This window comes from Polyodon spathula, chromosome 47 (assembly GCF_017654505.1).
Source record: "Polyodon spathula isolate WHYD16114869_AA chromosome 47, ASM1765450v1, whole genome shotgun sequence".
Classification (NCBI taxonomy): Eukaryota; Metazoa; Chordata; class Actinopteri; order Acipenseriformes; family Polyodontidae; genus Polyodon; species Polyodon spathula.
Window position 1 is genome coordinate 1,770,605 of NC_054580.1, and position 22,010 is coordinate 1,792,614.

A 22,010-nucleotide genomic window follows, 5' to 3' on the forward strand; every position below is an offset into this window, starting at 1 on the left:
TTCAGAACTTTTACAAAAGAGAGGAGGCCAGTCGACCCATCAGTGTTCGTTCGGTTTCCGATTTATCCCAAAACTTCTGGTCTTAAAGGAACCCAGTGATTCTGCTTCAACAACATCGTAGCCCATTCCATCCCCTCACCCCTTCTCTCTCTCACCCCGTCTCTCTCACCCCCTCTCTCTCACCCCCCCTCTCTCTCCCCCTCACCCCTCTCATTCACCCCTCTCTCTGACTCTCTCTCTTGCTTACCCCTCACTCACCCCTCTGTCTCTCTGTCTCTCTCCCCTCACCCCTCTGTCTCTCTGTCTCTCTCCCCTCACCCCTCTGTCTCTCTGTCTCTCTCCCCCTCACCCCTCTCACTCACCCCTCTGTCTCACAGTTGAATTTCCAGCGCAAGTTTGGTATAATGTACTGCAAGGCGGGTCAGAGCACAGAGGAGGACATGTACAACAATGAGAGTGCCAGCAGCTCGTTTGAAGAGTTCCTGGACCTGCTGGGGGAGCGGGTTCGACTCAAGGGCTTTGAGAAGTACCGCGCGCAGCTCGACACCAAGAGTGAGTAGCACAATTCACTATGTTAACGTAACATTATTCAGCAGCTTTCATTCAACTTTACGAAGCAAAATGAGTTCATTCTGTAGGGTGATGCTACACTTGTGGCCAGAGCTGCACACTTGTGTGAGCTTCCCTGTAGCAAATGTCTCCAATCTTCACACACAGATGTGGCTGGGGATGTGTGCTACTGTAAACCACCAATCAGATTCAGTGTAGAGCAGTCACTATCGTCACGATCAGATTCCCTCTAAAGCTAACCTAAAAACCCATTTTAAAAGCATCCTTGTTTATTCATTTTATAATAGCATTAATAGTCTTCACAGCGATCATTACCTATCTATAACTGGCCTTCCGCTAAGGGCCTTTGGCTGCAGACTCCAAACTGTCCAGTTAGCATCTAGTAAAGCTTTGGACATTCTTTTTTAACTGGCATTCTTGTTCTTATCTAAAGCTATGCAGGCAGGAGGGTTTCAAAGATTACATTTGGACCTGGGTTTATTCCGCAGTCCCTGTAATCTTGTGTAACGTCAGTGAGATCAGGTTCTATAACCACGAATGCAGAAGCATCCGGTTCTATTCCTCGCTTGCGGTGTGCCCGGTCCCCGCTTGCAGCTTCTGCTACCCTCGCATCGTATTCTTCACTTCAGTTCAGCTTTGCTGATGGTCCTGTCATTCTTTCTGTAGCTGATTCAACGGGATTGTACTCTCTCTACACTCGCTACCAGGACTATGAGATCATGTTCCATGTCTCCACCATGCTGCCCTACACTGCCAACAACACCCAGCAGGTAAGAGCCCATCTAAGCACTCTGTGCCCTCTGTGGCACTTTACACAGGGGTGCTTGGGAAGTGTAGTCAGGCAGTGTGCAGGGTCAGTCACACAGTCAGGGGAGCGCAGGGGTCCCCGAGGGTCTCCCCTGGTAAAGGCACGGCCGCGTGGTGTGCAGGGGGAGTCACACAGTCAGATGAGCACAGGGGCCCCTGAGGGTCTCCTCTGGTAAAGGCACAGCTGCATGGTGTGCAGTGGGAGTCACAGTCTCTGTGCCAAGTTGTCAGTCCTCATTGGGGATTACAGAGGGAGCGTTGCATTAGCTCTGCTGCTCCTGTGGGCTGGGGAGGTAAAACCAGCAGGGACTGTTTCTCCTCTCAGCACTACAGCGGCCCCTACTGGCCAGGCACCCAGTGAGCTCCCAACACCTGCAGGGCTTGTCCTCCAGGGGGCGGTAGCTCACATTGCTGTGGAGCTTCTGGATGTAAAGGTTGGCTTGGGGATTGGAAGAAGCCGCTGACCTTCGGTTCTCCTGAGCTGTTGTGGGGAGCTGCTGTGGTGAGGGAGTGGAATTGGACTTGCTAAATCGGGGTGAACATTGTGGGCAAAATAATGTGATTTTGTTTTTTTGTTGTTTCAGCTGCTGAGGAAGAGACACATCGGGAACGACATCGTGACAATCGTCTTCCAGGAGCCAGGAGCGCTGCCCTTCACACCGAAAACCATCCGCTCCCACTTCCAGCACGTCTTCATCATCGTGCGCACCCACCACCCCTGCAGTGAGCACACCTACTACAGGTACACAGAGCAGGGCTCCCACCCCTCAGAACTGCACTCCCCTACCGGTGCACAGAGCAGGCTCCCACCCCTCAGAACTGCACTCCCCTACCGGTGCACAGAGCAGGCTCCCACCCCTCAGAACTGCACTCCCCTACCGGTGCACAGAGCAGGCTCCCACCCGTCAGAACTGCACTCCCCTACCGGTGCACAGAGCAGGCTCCCACCCCTCAGAACTGCACTCCCCTACCGGTGCACAGAGCAGGGCTCCCACCCCTCAGAACTGCACTCCCCTACCGGTGCACAGAGCAGGGCTCCCACCCCTCAGAACTGCACTCCCCTACCGGTGCACAGAGCAGGCTCCCACCCCTCAGAACTGCACTCCCCTACCGGTGCACAGAGCAGGCTCTCACCTCTCAGAACTGCACTCCCCTACCGGTGCACAGAGCAGGCTCCCACCCCTCAGAACTGCACTCCCCTACCGGTGCACAGAGCAGGCAGAGCAGGCTCCCACCCCTCAGAACTGCACTCCCCTACCGGTGCACAGAGCAGGCTCCCACCCCTCAGAACTGCACTCCCCTACCGGTGCACAGAGCAGGCTCCCACCCCTCAGAACTGCACTCCCCTACCGGTGCACAGAGCAGGCTCTCACCTCTCAGAACTGCACTCCCCTACCGGTGCACAGAGCAGGCTCCCACCCCTCAGAACTGCACTCCCCTACCGGTGCACAGAGCAGGCTCCCACCCCTCAGAACTGCACTCCCCTACCGGTGCACAGAGCAGGCTCCCACCCCTCAGAACTGCACTCCCCTACCGGTGCACAGAGCAGGCTCCCACCCCTCAGAACTGCACTCCCCTACCGGTGCACAGAGCAGGCTCTCACCTCTCAGAACTGCACTCCCCTACCGGTGCACAGAGCAGGCTCCCACCCCTCAGAACTGCACTCCCCTACCGGTGCACAGAGCAGGCTCCCACCCCTCAGAACTGCACTCCCCTACCGGTGCACAGAGCAGGCTCCCACCCCTCAGAACTGCACTCCCCTACCGGTGCACAGAGCAGGCTCCCACCCCTCAGAACTGCACTCCCCTACCGGTGCACAGAGCAGGCTCCCACCCCTCAGAACTGCACTCCCCTACCGGTGCACAGAGCAGGCTCCCACCCCTCAGAACTGCACTCCCCTACCGGTGCACAGAGCAGGCTCCCACCCCTCAGAACTGCACTCCCCTACCGGTGCACAGAGCAGGCTCCCACCCCTCAGAACTGCACTCCCCTACCGGTGCACAGAGCAGGCTCCCACCCCTCAGAACTGCACTCCCCTACCGGTGCACAGAGCAGGCTCTCACCTCTCAGAACTGCACTCCCCTACCGGTGCACAGAGCAGGCTCTCACCTCTCAGAACTGCACTCCCCTACCGGTGCACAGAGCAGGCTCTCACCTCTCAGAACTGCATTCCCCTACAGGAGCACAGAGCAGAAAATTGGTCAAGCCCCCCACCCCCCCCCCCCCAAAAAAACAGCATTCCTGATAAAACATAATAAAACTAAATATTATGAGATCTCCCTCTATTGTTATCTATTATAAACCTATGAATCTGACAGAATTCCAGTACATCTCACCCTGTGTGCAGATGCCATCTCTTGTGTCTTATTTATTAGGTGCCACTGTTCAGATCAAATTGACTACAGACTGATATAGTCCTGAAACTGTTCCACAGTGCCGTTGAATCTTGTTTGGGTTTGTAAAGAGCTGAAACCCTGTTCTCTGTGCTTCCTCTTGCAGTGTGGCGGTGACGCGCTCCAAGGACATCCCACTGTTTGGTCCTCATTTCCCCAAGGGGGCAGTGTTCCCCAAGTCACCCGCCTTCCGCGACTTCCTGCTGGCCAAGGCTCTGAATGCAGAGAACGCAGCGGAGAAGTCAGAGAAGTTCCACGCCATGGCGACCCGCACGAGGCAGGAGTACCTCAAAGACCTGGCGGACAACTACGTCACCACCACCCCTATCGACTCCTCCTCCAAGTTCCCTCTCCTCTCCCTCGGAGGAAAGAAGAAGGAGAAGCTGAAAGGCTCCAAGGGGGCCGAGCTGCACAGCGCCAGCGCCCTCGTGTGGGCTGTAGGAGCGTCGCGGAAGCCCGGGGATTGGGATTGGGTACAGTGCCTGCTGGGAATCTCCGCGGAGTTTGTGGTCCTGATTGAACGCCGCTCCCGAAGGGTGGTCTTTAACTGCTCCTGCCGCGATGTGATTGGCTGGACGGCCCGGGCGGGTGGGACCGCGCTGGATATTTACTATGAGAGAGGCGAGCTGGTGTCCCTGTGCGTGCTCGAGAACCAGGCTGAAGACATCAAGGAAATCATTCAGAGGCTGGAGGTGAGAGAGAAAAGAGACTAGCCTGGCAATCAGGAATCCTGCCAATTCCAAGGTCTCAAGGGTTTTATTATAGATTTTACAGGTATTGGACAGCAACCATTTTGATATAACACTATCTAGTCTCAAATCTCTTCACTCAGACAACGGAAAAGTCAAAACAGGAAAATCGTCACGAACTTACCAAACCAGAATGAAACACCTCCGCCAACTCATTCTAGAGTTAATCTTACATTATATCTGCTGCTTTACGATATGTGACTCATTTCGGTCACTTTCACCTCACAGTGTGCTTCCGAAAAGACACTCTGATACACAACGAGTTCATACGTGGTGTGTCTCTTAGTATAACAGCAATCAATTCCCACAGCTGTGGCAGACAGAAGCAATGCGCATGAGATAAGCTCTCTGCTAATATTAATACGAGACACATTGCACACCGCATACTAACTTATAGAGGAAGAATGGCCCCCAGTGAATGTAAGAAATACTGGTATCACTTTACTTTGTCTCTGATTGCTGCGTATTTACAAAGGATTTACACAGTAAATACATATGTACTCACATATCATTACAATGTTATTATGTATAGTTACACTGTACTTAATGTGGAAATCTTTGCAAGACATATGTAAGTACATAATTGTATCAGAAAATGGTTAGGGTAAGGTTTAGAGTTAGTGTGGTTAGGGTTAGGGTTAGGGTTAGGGTTAGGGAGAGGGTTAGGGTTAGCATTAAGGTTGTATCATTAAGTACATGGAGTGTAATGGATCTCCTCCTAGTGGCTGATGAGTTAATAACACTGGCATCAGCATCAGACCCGTACTCACCTCTCCACTGCAGAGCTGGCGCTCCATCTCAATGGTGTGCGGCTCCCGTCTAACCCTTACCTTTCTATTCAATTCAGTGGGCTGAGATGCCAATTTATGACAAGAGTAAAACTGCAAGAATATGAGTCAAGTAGACAAACATTTCATCTCGTCCTTTCTGCAATGATCCGGTCTATTAATGGTGCATCATTGGGAGTGGGTTAGAGCTGTGAAGACAGGGGAGTTGGAATATGGATAGGAGATTTCCTGTATCCTGATTGGTCAGTCAGGCGGGATTAAGCCCCGTCCAAATGTTAGTATTCAAACTTTGTTTGTTAGCTGTTCCAAATCAGTCAGCCTGAAGAAAAAAAACTAAAACAAAACCTGTCCACAAGTTGTATAACAAATGGATACAAGCTGACGTTCAATAACTTTATTTCAACTGATCACCAGCAACACAGACACGGCACCTGTTCTCTGACAGCACTTTGAATAAACTTTATGCACACAACAAACAGCACGATTAACAATAACATTAAAAAGCAGCCTAACAGTAAATACTGACACCTGGCTGCACAAAATAGCACTCAAATAATATAGATTTTTTTAAAAAGTTATCGATAACAAACACTTAGCAAAACAGGGTACGAACAGCTGCATGTAAGCAGGATATTTTAATTAAATCCCGTACTGTATTAAGTGGTTATTTACTCCGCAACTGGAAGCAGCCTACAGCGTCCTGGATAAACCAAAGAGCCTGAACAGACCGGAGATGTTTTTTTGAGAAAACCGCGTTACTAATGGAATACTGAGGGAAACGCTTAGAAACCCAAACTAGTTCTTCATAAAACCAGGATAAAACTATTAGAAAAACATATTTTTTAAAAATATGTTTAACGTATCCATATTCTAATAGCATTTGAGCCCTCGTATTCTAATAGCATTTGAGCCCTCGCGAGCGGGCCTAATCATGTGGTAAGGCCCTTTCGTTACGTTAATGCCCTCGCAATGGGGGAAATGTTCTATGTTTTTATAAAAGTGACTTCTGGAAAGTAAAGGAAAGATTTCCAAGTAAATTGGAAAGATCCAATTTTGGACAACGGAGAGAAGCGTGTTTAAAATCTCTGGCTGTAGAAACAAACATGCAGAACATACAGGCTGTGAGTTATATTATACTGTCAGGGGCACACTGAAGGCTGGGGTTATATTATAGACTGCAGACTGAACTGGCTGTAGCCCCTGTTTAAATTAGATGGAGATGAGATGGAGTTTCCCAGGCTGGTTTTCATTGTGCAGGCAGTCTTCACACAGTATTTCTGTTTTGTGTTTGAAATTGATTATTTGAGTTTCCTATTAAAGAGAACGAACCCTAAAACAAGGAAGTGCAAAGTTTAACTCTGATCTGATAGGAATTAAACAACTTCCTTCAAACAATCCTAGACTTCTGTTATTTGAGAGAACATCTATTGCTATTGAGACTTATATATATATATATTATATATATTAGTATATATATATATATATATATATATATATATATATATATATATATATATAATATATATATATATTATTAAATTATTATTATATATATATATATATATATATATATAATTTAGAGTTTTTATTTAACATGATGTAATCAAAGAAACTACAAAATGCTGTTGAAAAAGTCTACCAGAAGTCATAGTACTAGTACAGTATTTCATGTTAGATTTTGATATTACATGGTATGTAATTCACTATGTTAATGTAACACTATTTAACAGGTTTCATTCCACTTTATGAAGCAAAATTAGTTAATTCTATATAGAGGGGAATGCAAAACTTTTGTCCAGAGCTGTAAACTGCTGGCCACTTTATTGGACCTGTCTGTCTCCTTGATTGGGTTTGGTATGGCCCTGGTGTGGGGAGTGTTGTCCTGGTATACCCTGGTGTGGGGCGTGTTCTCCTGGTATACCCTGGTGTGGGGCGTGTTCTCCTGGTATACCCTGGTGTGGGGCGTGTTCTCCTGGTATACCCTGGTGTGGGGCGTGTTCTCCTGGTATACCCTGGTGTGGGGCGTGTTCTCCTGGTATACCCTGGTGTGGGGCGTGTTCTCCTGGTATACCCTGGTGTGGGGCGTGTTCTCCTGGTATACCCTGGTGTGGGGCATGTTCTCCTGGTATACCCTGGTGTGGGGCATGTTCTCCTGGTATACCCTGGTGTGGGGCGTGTTCTCCTGGTATACCCTGGTGTGGGGCGTGTTCTCCTGGTATACCCTGGTGTGGGGAGTGTTGTCCTGGTATACCCTGGTGTGGGGCGTGTTCTCCTGGTATACCTGGTGTGGGGCGTGTTCTCCTGGTATACCCTGGTGTGGGGCGTGTTCTCCTGGTATACCCTGGTGTGGGGCGTGTTCTCCTGGTATACCCTGGTGTGGGGCGTGTTCTCCTGGTATACCCTGGTGTGGGGCGTGTTCTCCTGGTATACCCTGGTGTGGGGCGTGTTCTCCTGGTATACCCTGGTGTGGGGCGTGTTCTCCTGGTATACCCTGGTGTGGGGCGTGTTCTCCTGGTATACCCTGGTGTGGGGCGTGTTCTCCTGGTATACCCTGGTGTGGGGCGTGTTCTCCTGGTATACCCTGGTGTGGGGCGTGTTCTCCTGGTATACCCTGGTGTGGGGCGTGTTCTCCTGGTATACCCTGGTGCGGGGCGTGTTCTCCTGGTATACCCTGGTGTGGGGCGTGTTCTCCTGGTATACCCTGGTGTGGGGCGTGTTCTCCTGGTATACCCTGGTGTGGGGCGTGTTCTCCTGGTATACCCTGGTGTGGGGCGTGTTCTCCTGGTATACCCTGGTGTGGGGCGTGTTCTCCTGGTATACCCTGGTGTGGGGCGTGTTCTCCTGGTATACCCTGGTGTGGGGCGTGTTCTCCTGGTATACCCTGGTGTGGGGCGTGTTCTCCTGGTATACCCTGGTGTGGGGCGTGTTCTCCTGGTATACCCTGGTGTGGGGCGTGTTCTCCTGGTATACCCTGGTGTGGGGCGTGTTCTCCTGGTATACCCTGGTGTGGGGTGTGTTCTCCTGGTATACCCTGGTGTGGGTGTGTTCTCCTGGTATACCCTGGTGTGGGGCGTGTTCTCCTGGTATACCCTGGTGTGGGGAGTGTTCTCCTGGTATACCCTGGTGTGGGGCGTGTTCTCCTGGTATACCCTGGTGTGGGGTGTGGTCTCCTGGTACACCCTGGTGTGGGGCGTGTTCTCCTGGTATACCCTGGTGTGGGGAGTGTTCTCCTGGTATATAATCAGTTTTTATTTTATATAGCGCTTTTAATAGTGGAACACCATCAGAAAGCACTTTACAATAAATACAAGAAAATATAAACAATATTAGGGACAGGTCCTAACAAAGCGGCCAGACGGTGGACGTTTCAAAGTGTTCAGGAGTTTAACAACAAGAATCCAAGGGCATCTCAAGAGAGTTGTATGATAATAACATTTTCAATTAGCACTCAGCAGATATCACTGTGACCAAGGTAACCTTCAATCGTGCTTTGAATCGTTAATTGGGTCTTTCTTCCTCCCTAGTTTCTCTCTCTCTCTCTCTCTCTCTCTCTCTCTCTCTCTCTCTCTCTCTCTCTCTCTCTCTCTCTCTCTCTCTCTCTCTCTCTCTCTATAACTTCTGCTTTTCACTTGTTGGCTTTTAAAACCCTGTTCTCTCCCGCAATAGAAGGGTCTGGATTGAAGTTATTTTGCGATGCCCGGTTTAATTGTGATGGTTCTCTACAGGAAGAGAGAGGAGCATTTCTTTACTGCAGAGAACACCAGGAGCCACAGTCACTCTAACTGCAATACATAATCAACACTGAACAAATCATTGATAATGTCACAATGATTAAATATTGTTTTCTGATCCTACCTCTCAATGCTGAGATGGAAGGACTCTAGTCTATGTATCCAGTTAAATCACCTGGAGCCTGTTTTTAAGACAGACGCACACTGTCTAAAGAATCAGAATAAAATTCCAACCTTTAAACTGGAGCAGAGAACCAGCTTTTAGACTGCGTTGCTTCAAAATATTTCTTTCGAAATTAACATATTTGAATGAATATGAAAATCGATTTCGAAGCAATGGTTTTGTGAATGCTTCCGAGTTCTATGTGTCTGACACTGAGATCATGTTTGTCCTGTGATGTCATTTCTCCCCTCCTCAGTTTGTCACGTGTGGCTGTGAAACTCGTCAGGTGACTCCGTTGAGGAACAGCGTGGGTCACGTGGGTTTCACGGTGAACGACGAGGGCTTTGTGACCGAGGTGGAGCGGTTCAGCTACGCGGAGAACGGGGGCCTGCAGACGGGGGCCAGGCTGGTGCGTCTCTGTGACGAGCTCTACCTGTCCCTCACCCCCATGGAGAGAAGTGAGCTCCTCCACAATGCTGTGAAAGTGCACATCACCGTCATCCCTCCGGACGAGAAAGGGAAGCCACGCAGGTTAGATCAACCCGTTCTAGACCCAGCCCATTCTAGAGTGCTCTAGAATGAGGCACATCATTCAATATTACTGAAATCCAGCAGAGATACAATCCATTTCAACTGGGAGTCTGCCTGCCTGCCTGCCTGCCTGCCTGCCTGCCTGCCTGCCTGCCTGCCTGCCTGCCTGCCTGCCTGCCTGTCTGTCTGTCAGCACCCAGTTAGGACTGCAGGCTGGCAGAACTCCATCTCTCACACTGAAGTGACCTGATGAGCATCTAATGTGAAGGACGCTAGAGAGAGAGAGAGGCGGGTTTTAAACCTGTAAAGACATTAATAAATAAGGCAGGTAAGCTGCCAAGGAAATAGTAAAGTTATTATTATTATTATTATTATTATTATTATTATTATTATTAATTTCCTATGTGAGAGATATTGCTTCTCTCTGGTTCTTTTACCAACAGGTAACTGACCCAGACACACACAGGAACTTATTTTCAGAAGCTTTCTCTGAGCACTTTTATTTTAAACAGCAAAATAATAACCAAAAACAAAATAAACAAATTAAGCCCCTAGCTCTTTGAAGCACTTACTAGACACTTTTGTAGGTTCCCTGACCAACTCGCAGGACAGAGAAGCTGTTAACCTGACATAAACTACAGAAACACAAAGTGCACACAGTACCTTTGAACACAGTGTCCGGCGCGCTGTCGGGCTCGTCACACAGAGGCAGCCCCGAGCACACTGGCTGCTCTCCTGTTATACTTGGCCGCTGGCCGGATATTTGCAATAACGAGGCCAACTGCCAAAACATTCAAACAATTAACTAATACAATTAAACAATTAAACTTGGCAGGAGGCTTTTAACCCTGTTCCTGCCACACCTAGCAGGCGCCCTTATCCAGGGTGACTTACAGCTGTTACAAAAGTATCACATTGCAAAACATCACATTACACAACATCACGTGATACATGCAGGTTTGACTTGTGTGTCATGTGTCCGGTGGCAGAGTGGATTGTGGACTGCAGGTGCAAGCTGCCCCAGTTTGATACTGGGAACAGGATGAGATTGAGTGTCAAGCGCTGGATTCCAAAACGTTTCTATGAAGTCATTCCAGTCAAAACGTTGTCAAAGAATTTGAGTACATTTCTATTAGTAATACCCACCATTTAGTGTTTTATAGCTAGGAATGAACTACCATTTATCATTTGGTTCGGATGTTACACGTGTGCGTTTAGACGAAACACAAATGTTTATTGGAATGCAATAATCACAAGCTGCACGCTGTCACTGTCTGTGTTAGCCTGTGAAATCCGGTTTGTGACACAGTCGTACAGAAATACATCCCCAGTGTGGTTTTGGCTTTGAGGTTGTTCTGGACACTGTGTTGTTTTGCTGTGCAGGAGTTTCTCAGAGCTCTACCTCAAAGCAATCCAGGACACCGAACGCAAGTCAGAGGGCTGGGAGGCTTGGGTCCTGAGGAAGACCGAGGACGGGGAGGAGAGCAGGGTCCCGGGACAGCAGCGAGAGGGAGAGGGCGACGGGACAGAGGCGTGCCTGCTCAGCCCCCCCGGCCTGCCCCTGTTTCGTGCCTCTTCTCTGCAGGACAGTCCCGTCGTGGAGCCCCTCCCCTCACCCCTGGTGCGCAGCTACTCCCTGGAGAAATGCTCCGGCCAGGAAGAAGCCAATGGGAAGTATGTTGAGCAGCAGCCCGGGATTGAAGCGTGGTTTCAGTCAGGGCTGCGAGGATACTCAGGCTTTTGAGTTATTCCCTTTAACATGTTAGAAGTCGGCAGCTATTCATTCAAACAGAATTTTTTTTTAGAAACACACAATTATGTTTTGCTTTGCAGTCTACAGCTACGGCCAAAGGTTTTGATTGAGTTTAATTAAAAAAAAAATAAACATCGTGTAACCTAATATAACTGCAAAATGATATCGCAACAGTTTGCCAGAAGCCATAACAGTAGTATAGTACTTACTAATATAACAATTTATTTTTTAGTTAATACTAATATTAACATTTTGAAATGTTAAAAAAAAATCTGTTTTATGTTAAACTAGAAAGTGGTGTGTAATTCAATATTTATTTATTTTTAAATAATTTTTTCTTATTTTCACCCCAATTTGGAAAGCCCAGTTATTTTATTTCAACCTGGCTCACCGCTGCCACCCCCTGCGCTGACTCGGGAGAGACGAAGATGGACACACGGGTCCTCCAAAACATGTGCCGTCAGCTGTCAGCCGTCAGTTTCTTTCCACGCTGCAGGCCTGCCATGCAGCCACCTCAGAGCTACAGTGTCAGAGGACCACACAGCTCTGGGCAGCTCACAGGCGCTTGGCCAGTCTAAAGGGGTTGATGGTGCGTGGTGAGCTGAGGACACCCTGGCCAACCTAAGCCCTCCCCATCTTCGCGGTGCTCGGCCAATTGTGTGCTGCCCCCTGGGAGTTGGCAGTGGAATAGCCTGGACTCAAACCAACGATCTCCAGGCTACAGGGCGCATCCTGCACTCCACGTGGAGCGCCTTTGCCGGATGTGCCACTCGGTTGCCCTGTAATTCAATATTTTAACGTAATGTTATTCAGCAGGTTTCATTCGACTATGAAGCTAAATTAGTTCATTCTATAGGAATAATGCAAAACTTTTGCCAATGGCTGAAGACTGTGTTAAGTAGCAATCAATTATAATAAGGCATCATCAGTGTGAATTAATATAAAATGATCTATTAGCTTGTCAGAACATAGTTATTAAAATCTGAGTATTTGATCAGTAATTATCTGTCTTTCCTTTGTTTAATGTTTGCTATAAAATGATAATATTGATTTTCTAATAACTCTTCACTAAGACCCGGCTCTCCTGAGTGGTGTCCAATAATTCTGCAGGTTCAGAGACTCGTATTCGACGCTTGTGTCTGATTGAGCTTTCTGTCATCCAAGAGCCAGGCATTCTTGTTATCTGATTGGTGCTTAATGCTGTGAATTAACATGTTAATTAACCTGATGATATAAAACATGTTAAAGGGAATCTGAATATCTGCACAGCCCTGATTCCTGTTATATAATTCTTACCTGGCATGCCTTTCTATTGACAGGTGCGGTCTGGTTGGAAGCACATGGATTTTCATTTTAAAGAATCATGTACAGTTAAAGAAAGCTCTCAGTGAGAATGATATATAATGGAAAGGTTATGTCGATATACACACACATCTGCCTCGCTGTGATGTTTCGCGCACTGTGATGTTTCCACCCCCTCTAATCACTGCTCTATTAAGAACCCTCTCTTTGCCAGCCTGACTGACCTCCCCTCTGTGTGTCTAGCAGGCATGTCTATGACAATGTGGGAGTGCAGCTGGACTGCAGGTCAGACTCTGTGTATGAGAACGTCCCGGGGCTTGTGGGCACCACTCCTGACCTCATTCGTGCGGTCAAGCCCAGGACCCCAGCAAAGGAGGAGGAGGAGATTCAGAAGCAGGTAAGAGTGACCAGCTGACCGCAGGACCAAACCGATGAACCCTGCAAATAGCCGCTTAACCAGCTGGATTCATGTGAAAGCTGAAGGGCCTGAAAGAGGAGTGATCTGGTGCATTCTGGGAGCCTGTTACAGTTGGTGTGGGTTGTGGCAATGCACAGATACAGATAAGATCCGTCCCTGTCCTGCGTCTTTACCTGCAGTCAACTCAGTGATGTGACACTGATAGTTTAATTATCTTCATTTCTGTTCACCTTTATAGTTTCCCAGTTTAACTTTTTAAAATTACTGTAACTGTGAAAAACTGTAATTCAGACTTATCTAGGTGCAGCACTGTTACCCTTGACTCCAGTCTGGGATAGTTAGGGACAGTGCTAGTTAGTGGCAATACTAGTTAGGGACAGTGCTAGTTAAGGGCAATGCTAGTTAAGGGCAGTGCTAGTCAGGGACAGTGCTAGTTAGTGGCAATGCTAGTTAGGGGCAGTGCTAGTTAAGGGCAGTGCTAGTGCTAGTCAGGGACAGTGCTAGTCAGGGACAGTGCTAGTAGTGCTAGTTAGGGGTAGTGCTAGTTAAGGGCAGTGCTAGTTAGGGGCAGTGCTAGTTAGGGACAGTGCTAGTTAGGGACAGTGCTAGTTAGGGACAGTGCTAGTTAGGGGCAGTGCTAGTTAGGGGCAGTGCTAGGGACAGTGCTAGTTAGGGACAGTGCTAGTCAGGGACAGTGCTAGGGGCAGTGCTAGTTAGGGACAGTGCTAGTTAGGGACAGTGCTAGTTAGGGACAGTGCTAGTCAGGGACAGTGCTAGTCAGGGGCAGTGCTAGTTAGGGACAGTGCTAGTCAGGGACAGTGCTAGTCAGGGACAGTGCTAGTTAGGGACAGTGCTAGGACAGTGCTAGTTAGGGACAGTGCTAGTTAGGGGCAGTGCTAGTCAGGGACAGTGCTAGTCAGGGACAGTGCTAGTTAGGGACAGTGCTAGTCAGGGACAGTGCTAGTCAGGGACAGTGCTAGTCAGGGACAGTGCTAGTTAGGGACAGTGCTAGTTAGGGGCAGTGCTAGTCAGGGACAGTGCTAGTCAGGGACAGTGCTAGTTCAGTGCTAGTTAGGGACAGTGCTAGTCAGGGACAGTGCTAGTCAGGGACAGTGCTAGTCAGGGACAGTGCTAGTCAGGGGCAGTGCTAGTCAGGGGCAGTGCTAGTTAGGGGCAGTGCTAGTCAGGGGCAGTGCTAGTCAGGGACAGTGCTAGTCAGGGACAGTGCTAGTTAGGGGCAGTGCTAGTCAGGGACAGTGCTAGTCAGGGGCAGTGCTAGTTAGGGGCAGTGCTAGTCAGGGGCAGTGCTAGTCAGGGGCAGTGCTAGTCAGGGACAGTGCTAGTCAGGGACAGTGCTAGTTAGGGGCAGTGCTAGTTAGGGGCAGTGCTAGTCAGGGACAGTGCTAGTCAGGGACAGTGCTAGTCAGGGGCAGTGCTAGTCAGGGGCAGTGCTAGTTAGGGGCAGTGCTAGTCAGGGGCAGTGCTAGTCAGGGGCAGTGCTAGTTAGGGGCAGTGCTAGTTAGGGGCAGTGCTAGTTAGGGGCAGTGCTGGTCAGTGACAGTGCTAGTTAGGGGCAGTGCTAGTTAGGGGCAGTGCTAGTTAGGGGCAGTGCTAGTTAGGGGCAGTGCTAGTTAGGGGCAGTGCTAGTTAGGGGCAGTGCTAGTTAGGGGCAGTGCTAGTTAGGGGCAGTGCTAGTTAGGGGCAGTGCTAGTTAGGGGCAGTGCTAGTTAGGGGCAGTGCTAGTTAGGGGCAGTGCTAGTTAGGGGCAGTGCTAGTTAGGGGCAGTGCTAGTTAAGGGCAGTGCTAGTTAGGGGCAGTGCTAGTTAGGGGCAGTGCTAGTTAGGGACAGTTGCACTTAGTAACTTGTTCAGATTGTTATGTTAAATAAGAAATTGCACAATGATATGAAACCATTTAACACAGACTAACAGATTGAATAATTCACAAGTGGCTCTACAGAATGCTACAGGAAAGGAGGAGTAGAAGAGAAGGCGTTAAACTGGTTTAAATGGTCAGCTCCACTTATCATTGTCACAATGGAGGCTCGGTTCCCATTGATGTTCTGTTAAGCAGGTTTGACTGTATTTGACTCATTGCAACAAGCAATATCAGAAAGGGTAGGTTTTTTTGTTTGTTTTAAAAGGTAAAAAGAAATTGTATTTTCTACACAAAAGGCTCAAACGATCCGTTAGAAACCGAAGACTAAAATGAAGTTAAACTGATAAATTATACCAACGTCACTCTGAAAGCCTCGAGTTACAGCTCATTCAGATTTGTCTGGTAATGGAATGATTGCTGATGTTTTATTCCTTGTCTCATTTCCAGTTTTTAGGACTGGACCTGGGTGATGAAGATCCCTCTGTCAGTGACCCCCACTGTCCCACAATGCCACTGGGCTTCTCCAGCAGGGCGGACAGGAGCTCTCGAGCCCTGAGCGTCCAGAACACCATCACGAAGAGTAGGTGTCGCTGCTGCTCTTTGTACAACAGCAAGGGGGTTTAAAATGCCATCACTGCCAGGCTACAGCTTGCTACCTCTCTCTCTGTAACTGCCGAGGACTGTGCGGGGTGGGCAGAGTATTCAGAGCTACTGGCTTGTGTCACTGTGAGGCAGAGATAGAACGACCACGAATCAGAATAGAAATAGCGAATCGCATGACTCGTCACCACTTCAGAGAATAGTAATTGACTGTCTCTAATTACTGTGTGTTTGCATAGTAGTTACTTAGTAAACACATGTGTACTTATACGTAATTACAATGTTATTATGCATAGTTACAATGTACTTGATGTGTAAATGTTATCAGAAAGGGTTAGGGTTAGGGTTAGGGTTAGGGTTAGGGTTAGGGTTAGGGTTAAGGATAGGGATAGGGTTAGAGTTATATCATGCAAAACGATGTGCACATTAAGTACATTGTAACTATGCATAATAACATTGCAATTATGTGTAAGTATATATGTGTTTACTAATTAACTACTAAAATACTGTAAATACACAGTAATTAGAGACAAAATGTAAAGTGCCACCGGAAGATATAGCTAAATCCTGTGTTTGATGATGACCGGGGCTCTATTTGTAAGTGTTTGTGGCAAAGTGGTTAGCAGTGTGCAGGTGCAGATGAGCAATGAACAGACAGACAATTATAATCCAGGTGCAAAGCTGTTTAATGCTTTTGCTCGTGGTGAATACAGTTCTTTACTGTTAAACCAAAGAACAGTGTTATTGATCCGGGTTTAGTGCTGGCCTTTGGCGACAGCTTTGACTCGTGTTAGCTGTCCATATAATAACAGTATTATTAACAACAAACAAACAAAAACAGCACAATCACGTTTCACAGCACACGTTCTCCTTCCGGTCCCTTAATATAACCAGTCACAAAGGAACAGATCACATCACTTCATCCCCTTAATATAACCATTCACAAAGGAACAGACCACATCACTTCATCCCCTTAATATAACCATTCACAAAGGAACAGATCACATCACTTCATCCCCTTAATATAATCATTCACAAAGGAACAGACCACATCACTTCATCCCCTTAATATAAACATTCACAAAGGAACATACCACATCACTTCATCCCCTTAATATAACCATTCACAAAGGAACAGACCACATCACTTCATCCCCCATTTCAATCACAAAGGAACAGACCACATCACTTCATCCCCTTAATATAACCATTCACAAAGGAACAGACCACATCACTTCATCCCCTTAATATAATCATTCACAAAGGAACAGACCACATCACTTCATCCCCTTAATATAAACATTCACAAAGGAACATACCACATCACTTCATCCCCTTAATATAACCATTCACAAAGGAACAGACCACATCACTTCATCCCCTTAATATAAACATTCACAAAGGAACAGATCACATCACTTCATCCCCTTAATATAATCATTCACAAAGGAACAGACCACATCACTTCATCCCCTTAATATAAACATTCACAAAGGAACAGATCACATCACTTCATCCCCTTAATATAACCATTCACAAAGGAACAGATCACATCACTTTATCCCCTTAATATAACCTGTGGATTACCGTAGCTCCGCCCCCTTTCTAGATGGCCGACTTCCACCTAACCCTGGGAATAAACTGTCGTGCCATTCAGTGCAGGGTATTCTGTTCCCTTTAAACAGCGCCCTCGCAGGTCGGGAGGGAGATCTAACAGCAAGAACCATTCGATCTCTGTCACAATGTTTCATAACACTTTGCCACTTGTGCACTATATTTTAAAACTGCTTGAATTTTTTTAAGGAACATATTAATGCTACAAAATGTTATTTATATATTACAGCAGAAACCGCATTTTTCACTTTGACATTATGGACTTTTTTTGCGCTGATCAGCGGCAAAAACTCCCAATTAAATCCATTCTGATTCCATGTTGAAAGATAATAAAATGTGGAAAAGTCCAAGGGGGTGAATACTTGTGAGAGCCACTGTGATCACAGAGCGCTGATCTACTGGGGATTCAAAAAGCTGATTAAAATGGTCTGCTTGAAACCCTCCCTATGGAATTGAAGCCCAAATGATATCAGACAAGCCAGAAGAATCGTATCTGCAAGCCTGGCATGATTGGACAGCGTTTTCACACACGCCTTCTACAGGGCATCTGAAAAATGAATAGAATGTTCTGGGATCATAGTTTTCATAAAATACAGTACCAGCAGTTCAGCTAGAATTAGTATTGGAAAACAAGGAGGTTTTCAAACAAGAGTACATTTAATATTATTTTTTATGCTGTGATTTTTTTTTGGATCGAGTATTAGAATATGGGTCGAAGCACAATTACAGAATGTTATTTTTAAGCAACGCTGATACAAGAATTGCTGGTTTATTGGGTCCGTTTATTGCAGCAACCGATGAAGTGTGAAATGTATGCCAGCACACCAAGCCTGGCTTGGCAGTAGATTTGTATTGTCTGCAGATTTGAAGATGATCTATTCAGGGATAGAAAGATATTTAATAAGCAAAGAAAAAGGCTGTGGAAGAAAACAGCACACTGGCCTCCCCCTGCCCCCGGGCAGCACCATCACGCAGGGAGGTGGCTGAATACTTTTTAGCATCACTGTATAAATTGAATTAAAGGAAAATACATAATGCATTATAATATATAATGCATTACTGCAACTGCCTCCTGTCTGACTGCCCACACGGATAATTCAAAAAGGGTTCTCATTTTTGTGAACAGATGGACAAATCTCTGCTTTTTCGCAGATGAGCCTCAACCTCTCCCATCTGTTTCATTTCCAAATCCTGCAGGGAATGGAGAGGGGGGAGGGGGAGGTTTCTCTAGATCACAGCTGTGACGGTTTCCAGTCTGGCAAACTGATAATAATATTCACTGAGCCGTTGTTCATTCATTCAGACAGCAGCTCATTCACTGTGCTCGTGGTTCTTTAGGAATGAAGTAATGCAGGGCTGCTACGTTTAAAACATATTCCTTCTTAACTCCCAGGCAGGACCGGTATATTGGGAAAGGGAAACTAGTAATGAGACCAACATGGGTTTACATGTATGATTATTCCTTCATTTCCAATGGAAAACTAAACGATATGGGTTTTACATAATAATAATCTCATTTTTATATAGTGCCTTTCATAGTGGTCCACATCACAAAGCGCTTTACAAGAGACTAAGGTGTGTGAGCTATGCATCAGCTACAGAGTCACTTACAACAACGTCTCACCCCAAAGACGCAGCACAAGGAGGTGAAGCGACTCGCTCAGGGTCACGCACAGGGAGTCAGTGGCTGAGCTGGGATTTCAACCTGCTGATTACAAGCCTGTTTCTTTAACCACTGGACCACGCAGCCTCCTCTAATATATTAATAGGCCTTCATTTCCAATGGAAAACAAAAGTTGAATCCATACTATATTACAGTAAAAATAAAAACCCTCTTGTGTAGAATGGGTGTTATTTATTTCAAGCTTCATTTATGCATTTATCCTTTGTATCTTTTTCATTCGGTCGTGTAGAGATTCTGTCACACGTATAAACACGAACACGTCGTTTTTGCCACCTCATTTCAAGCAGCATTTGTTTCAGTATTTGAACCCAGCAGATATATTTCATTTCATTAAATATTTAGAATTGAGTTGGTCTAGTAAACATGTTTTATATTTCGTAAAACAAAAATAAATGTAATTGTCTATAGAATATATTTTACACTTATGTTTTAGGTTACAAAAGGCAGTTCTGTTGGATTTGAAAATGTGTATTTTAATATTATAATGCACTTGTTAACCTTGTAATGAACATATCCAAACTTTATGAATAAAAAAATAAATAAAGTAGCTTTAGATAGTCATAGAACATAGCTAGTGTGATATTATAATATTCGTGAGGTGGACATCAGCTGCACGACGTGTGTGATAATAACCAGCGTGATATTATCAGCAGCTTTCCCCCATTGACTCCTATTATATGAGGTGATAATAAGCAGGGGGTGACATTAACGGGAGTGATATCAAACAGGTTTGACCTTCCATGAAAATCTGCTGAGCCTGCTGCACATCTAGTGAGCAAACGAAATTAGATTGCCGATGGCGCCCTCCAGTGGTAGAAGAAAGTATTGTTCAATCGTTCTAACTGCAATATTCCAGGCATCACAAAACGCAATTCAGTTTTTCTATTGTGTGTTTAAATATTGCCTCAGCAACTACAGACAGTGTTTAGACTGGTCCTCATTATTATTAAGGTGCTGGTAATGACAGCGCTGGAGAGCTGAGAATGGAGTGTTAGACTGGTCCTCATTATTATTAAGGTGCTGGTAATGACAGCGCTGGAGAGCTGAGAATGGAGTGTTAGACTGGTCCTCATTATTATTAAGGTGCTGGTAATGACAGCGCTGGAGAGCTGAGAATGGAGTGTTAGACAGTGCTCATTATTATTAAGGTGCTGGTAATGACAGTGCTGGAGAGCTGAGAATGGAGTGTTAGACTGGTTATTATTAAGGTGCTGGTAATGACAGCGCTGGAGAGCTGAGAATGGAGTGTTAGACTGGTCCTCATTATTATTAAGGTGCTGGTAATGACAGCGCTGGAGAGCTGAGAATGGAGTGTTAGACTGGTCCTCATTATTATTAAGGTGCTGGTAATGACAGTGCTGGAGAGCTGAGAATGGAGTGTTAGACTGGTCCTCATTATTATTAAGGTGCTGGTAATGACAGTGCTGGAGAGCTGAGAATGGAGTGTTTAGACTGGTCCTCATTATTATTAAGGTGCTGGTAATGACAGTGCTGGAGAGCTGAGAATGGAGTGTTAGACTGGTCCTCATTATTATTAAGGTGCTGGTAATGACAGTGCTGGAGAGCTGAGAATGGAGTGTCTAGACTGGTCCTCATTATTATTAAGATGCAGGGTAATGACTTTTTGATTTTCTAAGGATGGTTTTTTCTTTCCCCTCAGTTCTCTCTGAAAATCCTGACTCTACAGAAAAGGAATGGCAGTCGATCGCAGCCTTGGCGGCGGCTTGTCGGAACATCTTAGAGGTGCTGTCGAGAGAGGGTGAGGAGGCTGGCATGCCAGCAGGCTTCTCGGACTCGCGTGCTGTACAGGCTCGCTCCTTACAGCGTTTATTTTTCAGGGGATCGCAATCACTTGCACAGCACTTTCAAATGTACCATGCTTTTTATTGCACTGCAATTGAAATCTGATTTCAGTGTTACCATAACTTTACCAAAACTTCTTCTTCTTCTTCTTCTTCTTCTTCTTCTTCTTCTTCTTCTTCTTCTTCTTCTTCTTCTTCTTTTATAAGTATATTAATTTGGTAGACGGACAGGTGTTACAGGGCAGTAAAGGGTTACAATGCAAGCTTAAGTATGGATTTGTCTTAGACTTCTGATAATACAAATTACTGATAATAGGATTGTTGTGCAGGTTCTTTGAAATTCTTATGAACACATATTGACTGTATGTATGTACGTATGTATATTTTCTTCTATTATAAGAACCTTGACTTGCATAAAGAAGGAAACACATTGAGTGGAATCATCACATCACTCCATTTTCAAGGTGTGGCATCCGAAGCATAATCAACAAGTACAGAGAAACATCATCTGTAATTGACAAACACAGGACTGGAAGACCCACAAAGCCATCTTAACAAGGATGATGCAATCGATTTCACTCAATGTGTTTGCTTCTTTATGGAAGACAAGGTTGTTATTGTAGTAGAAAACACTAGTGGAGGCTTTGAGTAAATTGCTGATAATGTAGAACAATGCAACAAGCCTGAGACTTTTGCACAGCAAGGGTAAGGGACAGCGATGAGTGAGGGACAGCGATGACTGTCTTCTCTAGTGAGGGACAACGATGAGTGAGGGACAGCAATGGCTGGCTTCTCTAGTGAGGGACAGCGATGACTGTCTTCTCTAGTGAGGGGCAGCGATGAGTGAGGGACGACCATGGCTGGCTTCTCTAGTGAGGGACAGTGATGGGTGAGTGACAGCGATGGCTGGCTTCTCTAGTGAGGGACAGCGATGACTGTCTTCTCTAGTGAGGGACAGCGATGAGTGAGGGGCAGTGATGTCTGGCTTCTCTAATGAGGGACAGCGATGACTCTCTTCTCTAGTGAGGGACAGTGATGAGTGAGGGGCAGTGATGTCTGTCTTCTCTAGTGAGGGACAGTGATGACTCTCTTCTCTAGTGAGGGACAGCGATGAGTGAGGGACGGCAATGGCTGGCTTCTCTAGTGAGGGACAGCGATGACTCTCTTCTCTAGTGAGGGACAGCGATGAGTGAGGGACGACCATGGCTGGCTTCTCTAGTGAGGGAC

At 46.5% G+C, this 22,010-nt stretch overlaps 1 protein-coding gene across 3 annotated transcripts in view; it reads left to right on the top strand.

Annotated features, from left to right (window-relative positions):
• Nucleotides 1–22,010, top strand: part of zmp:0000001168 (signal-induced proliferation-associated 1-like protein 2) — an 84,205-nt gene that overhangs the window by 52,664 nt on the left and 9,531 nt on the right. For 2 of the 3 annotated variants that reach the window (XM_041238079.1, XM_041238080.1), the window contains 9 exons: nt 378–552; nt 1,237–1,340; nt 1,962–2,119; nt 3,877–4,462; nt 9,458–9,732; nt 11,116–11,406; nt 13,031–13,184; nt 15,531–15,663; nt 20,642–20,740. In XM_041238079.1, coding sequence (XP_041094013.1) covers nt 378–552; nt 1,237–1,340; nt 1,962–2,119; nt 3,877–4,462; nt 9,458–9,732; nt 11,116–11,406; nt 13,031–13,184; nt 15,531–15,663; nt 20,642–20,740 — 1,975 coding nt within the window. The remainder of the gene's footprint in view (nt 1–377; nt 553–1,236; nt 1,341–1,961; nt 2,120–3,876; nt 4,463–9,457; nt 9,733–11,115; nt 11,407–13,030; nt 13,185–15,530; nt 15,664–20,641; nt 20,741–22,010) is intronic. The other variant, XM_041238081.1, reaches the window with a different exon arrangement.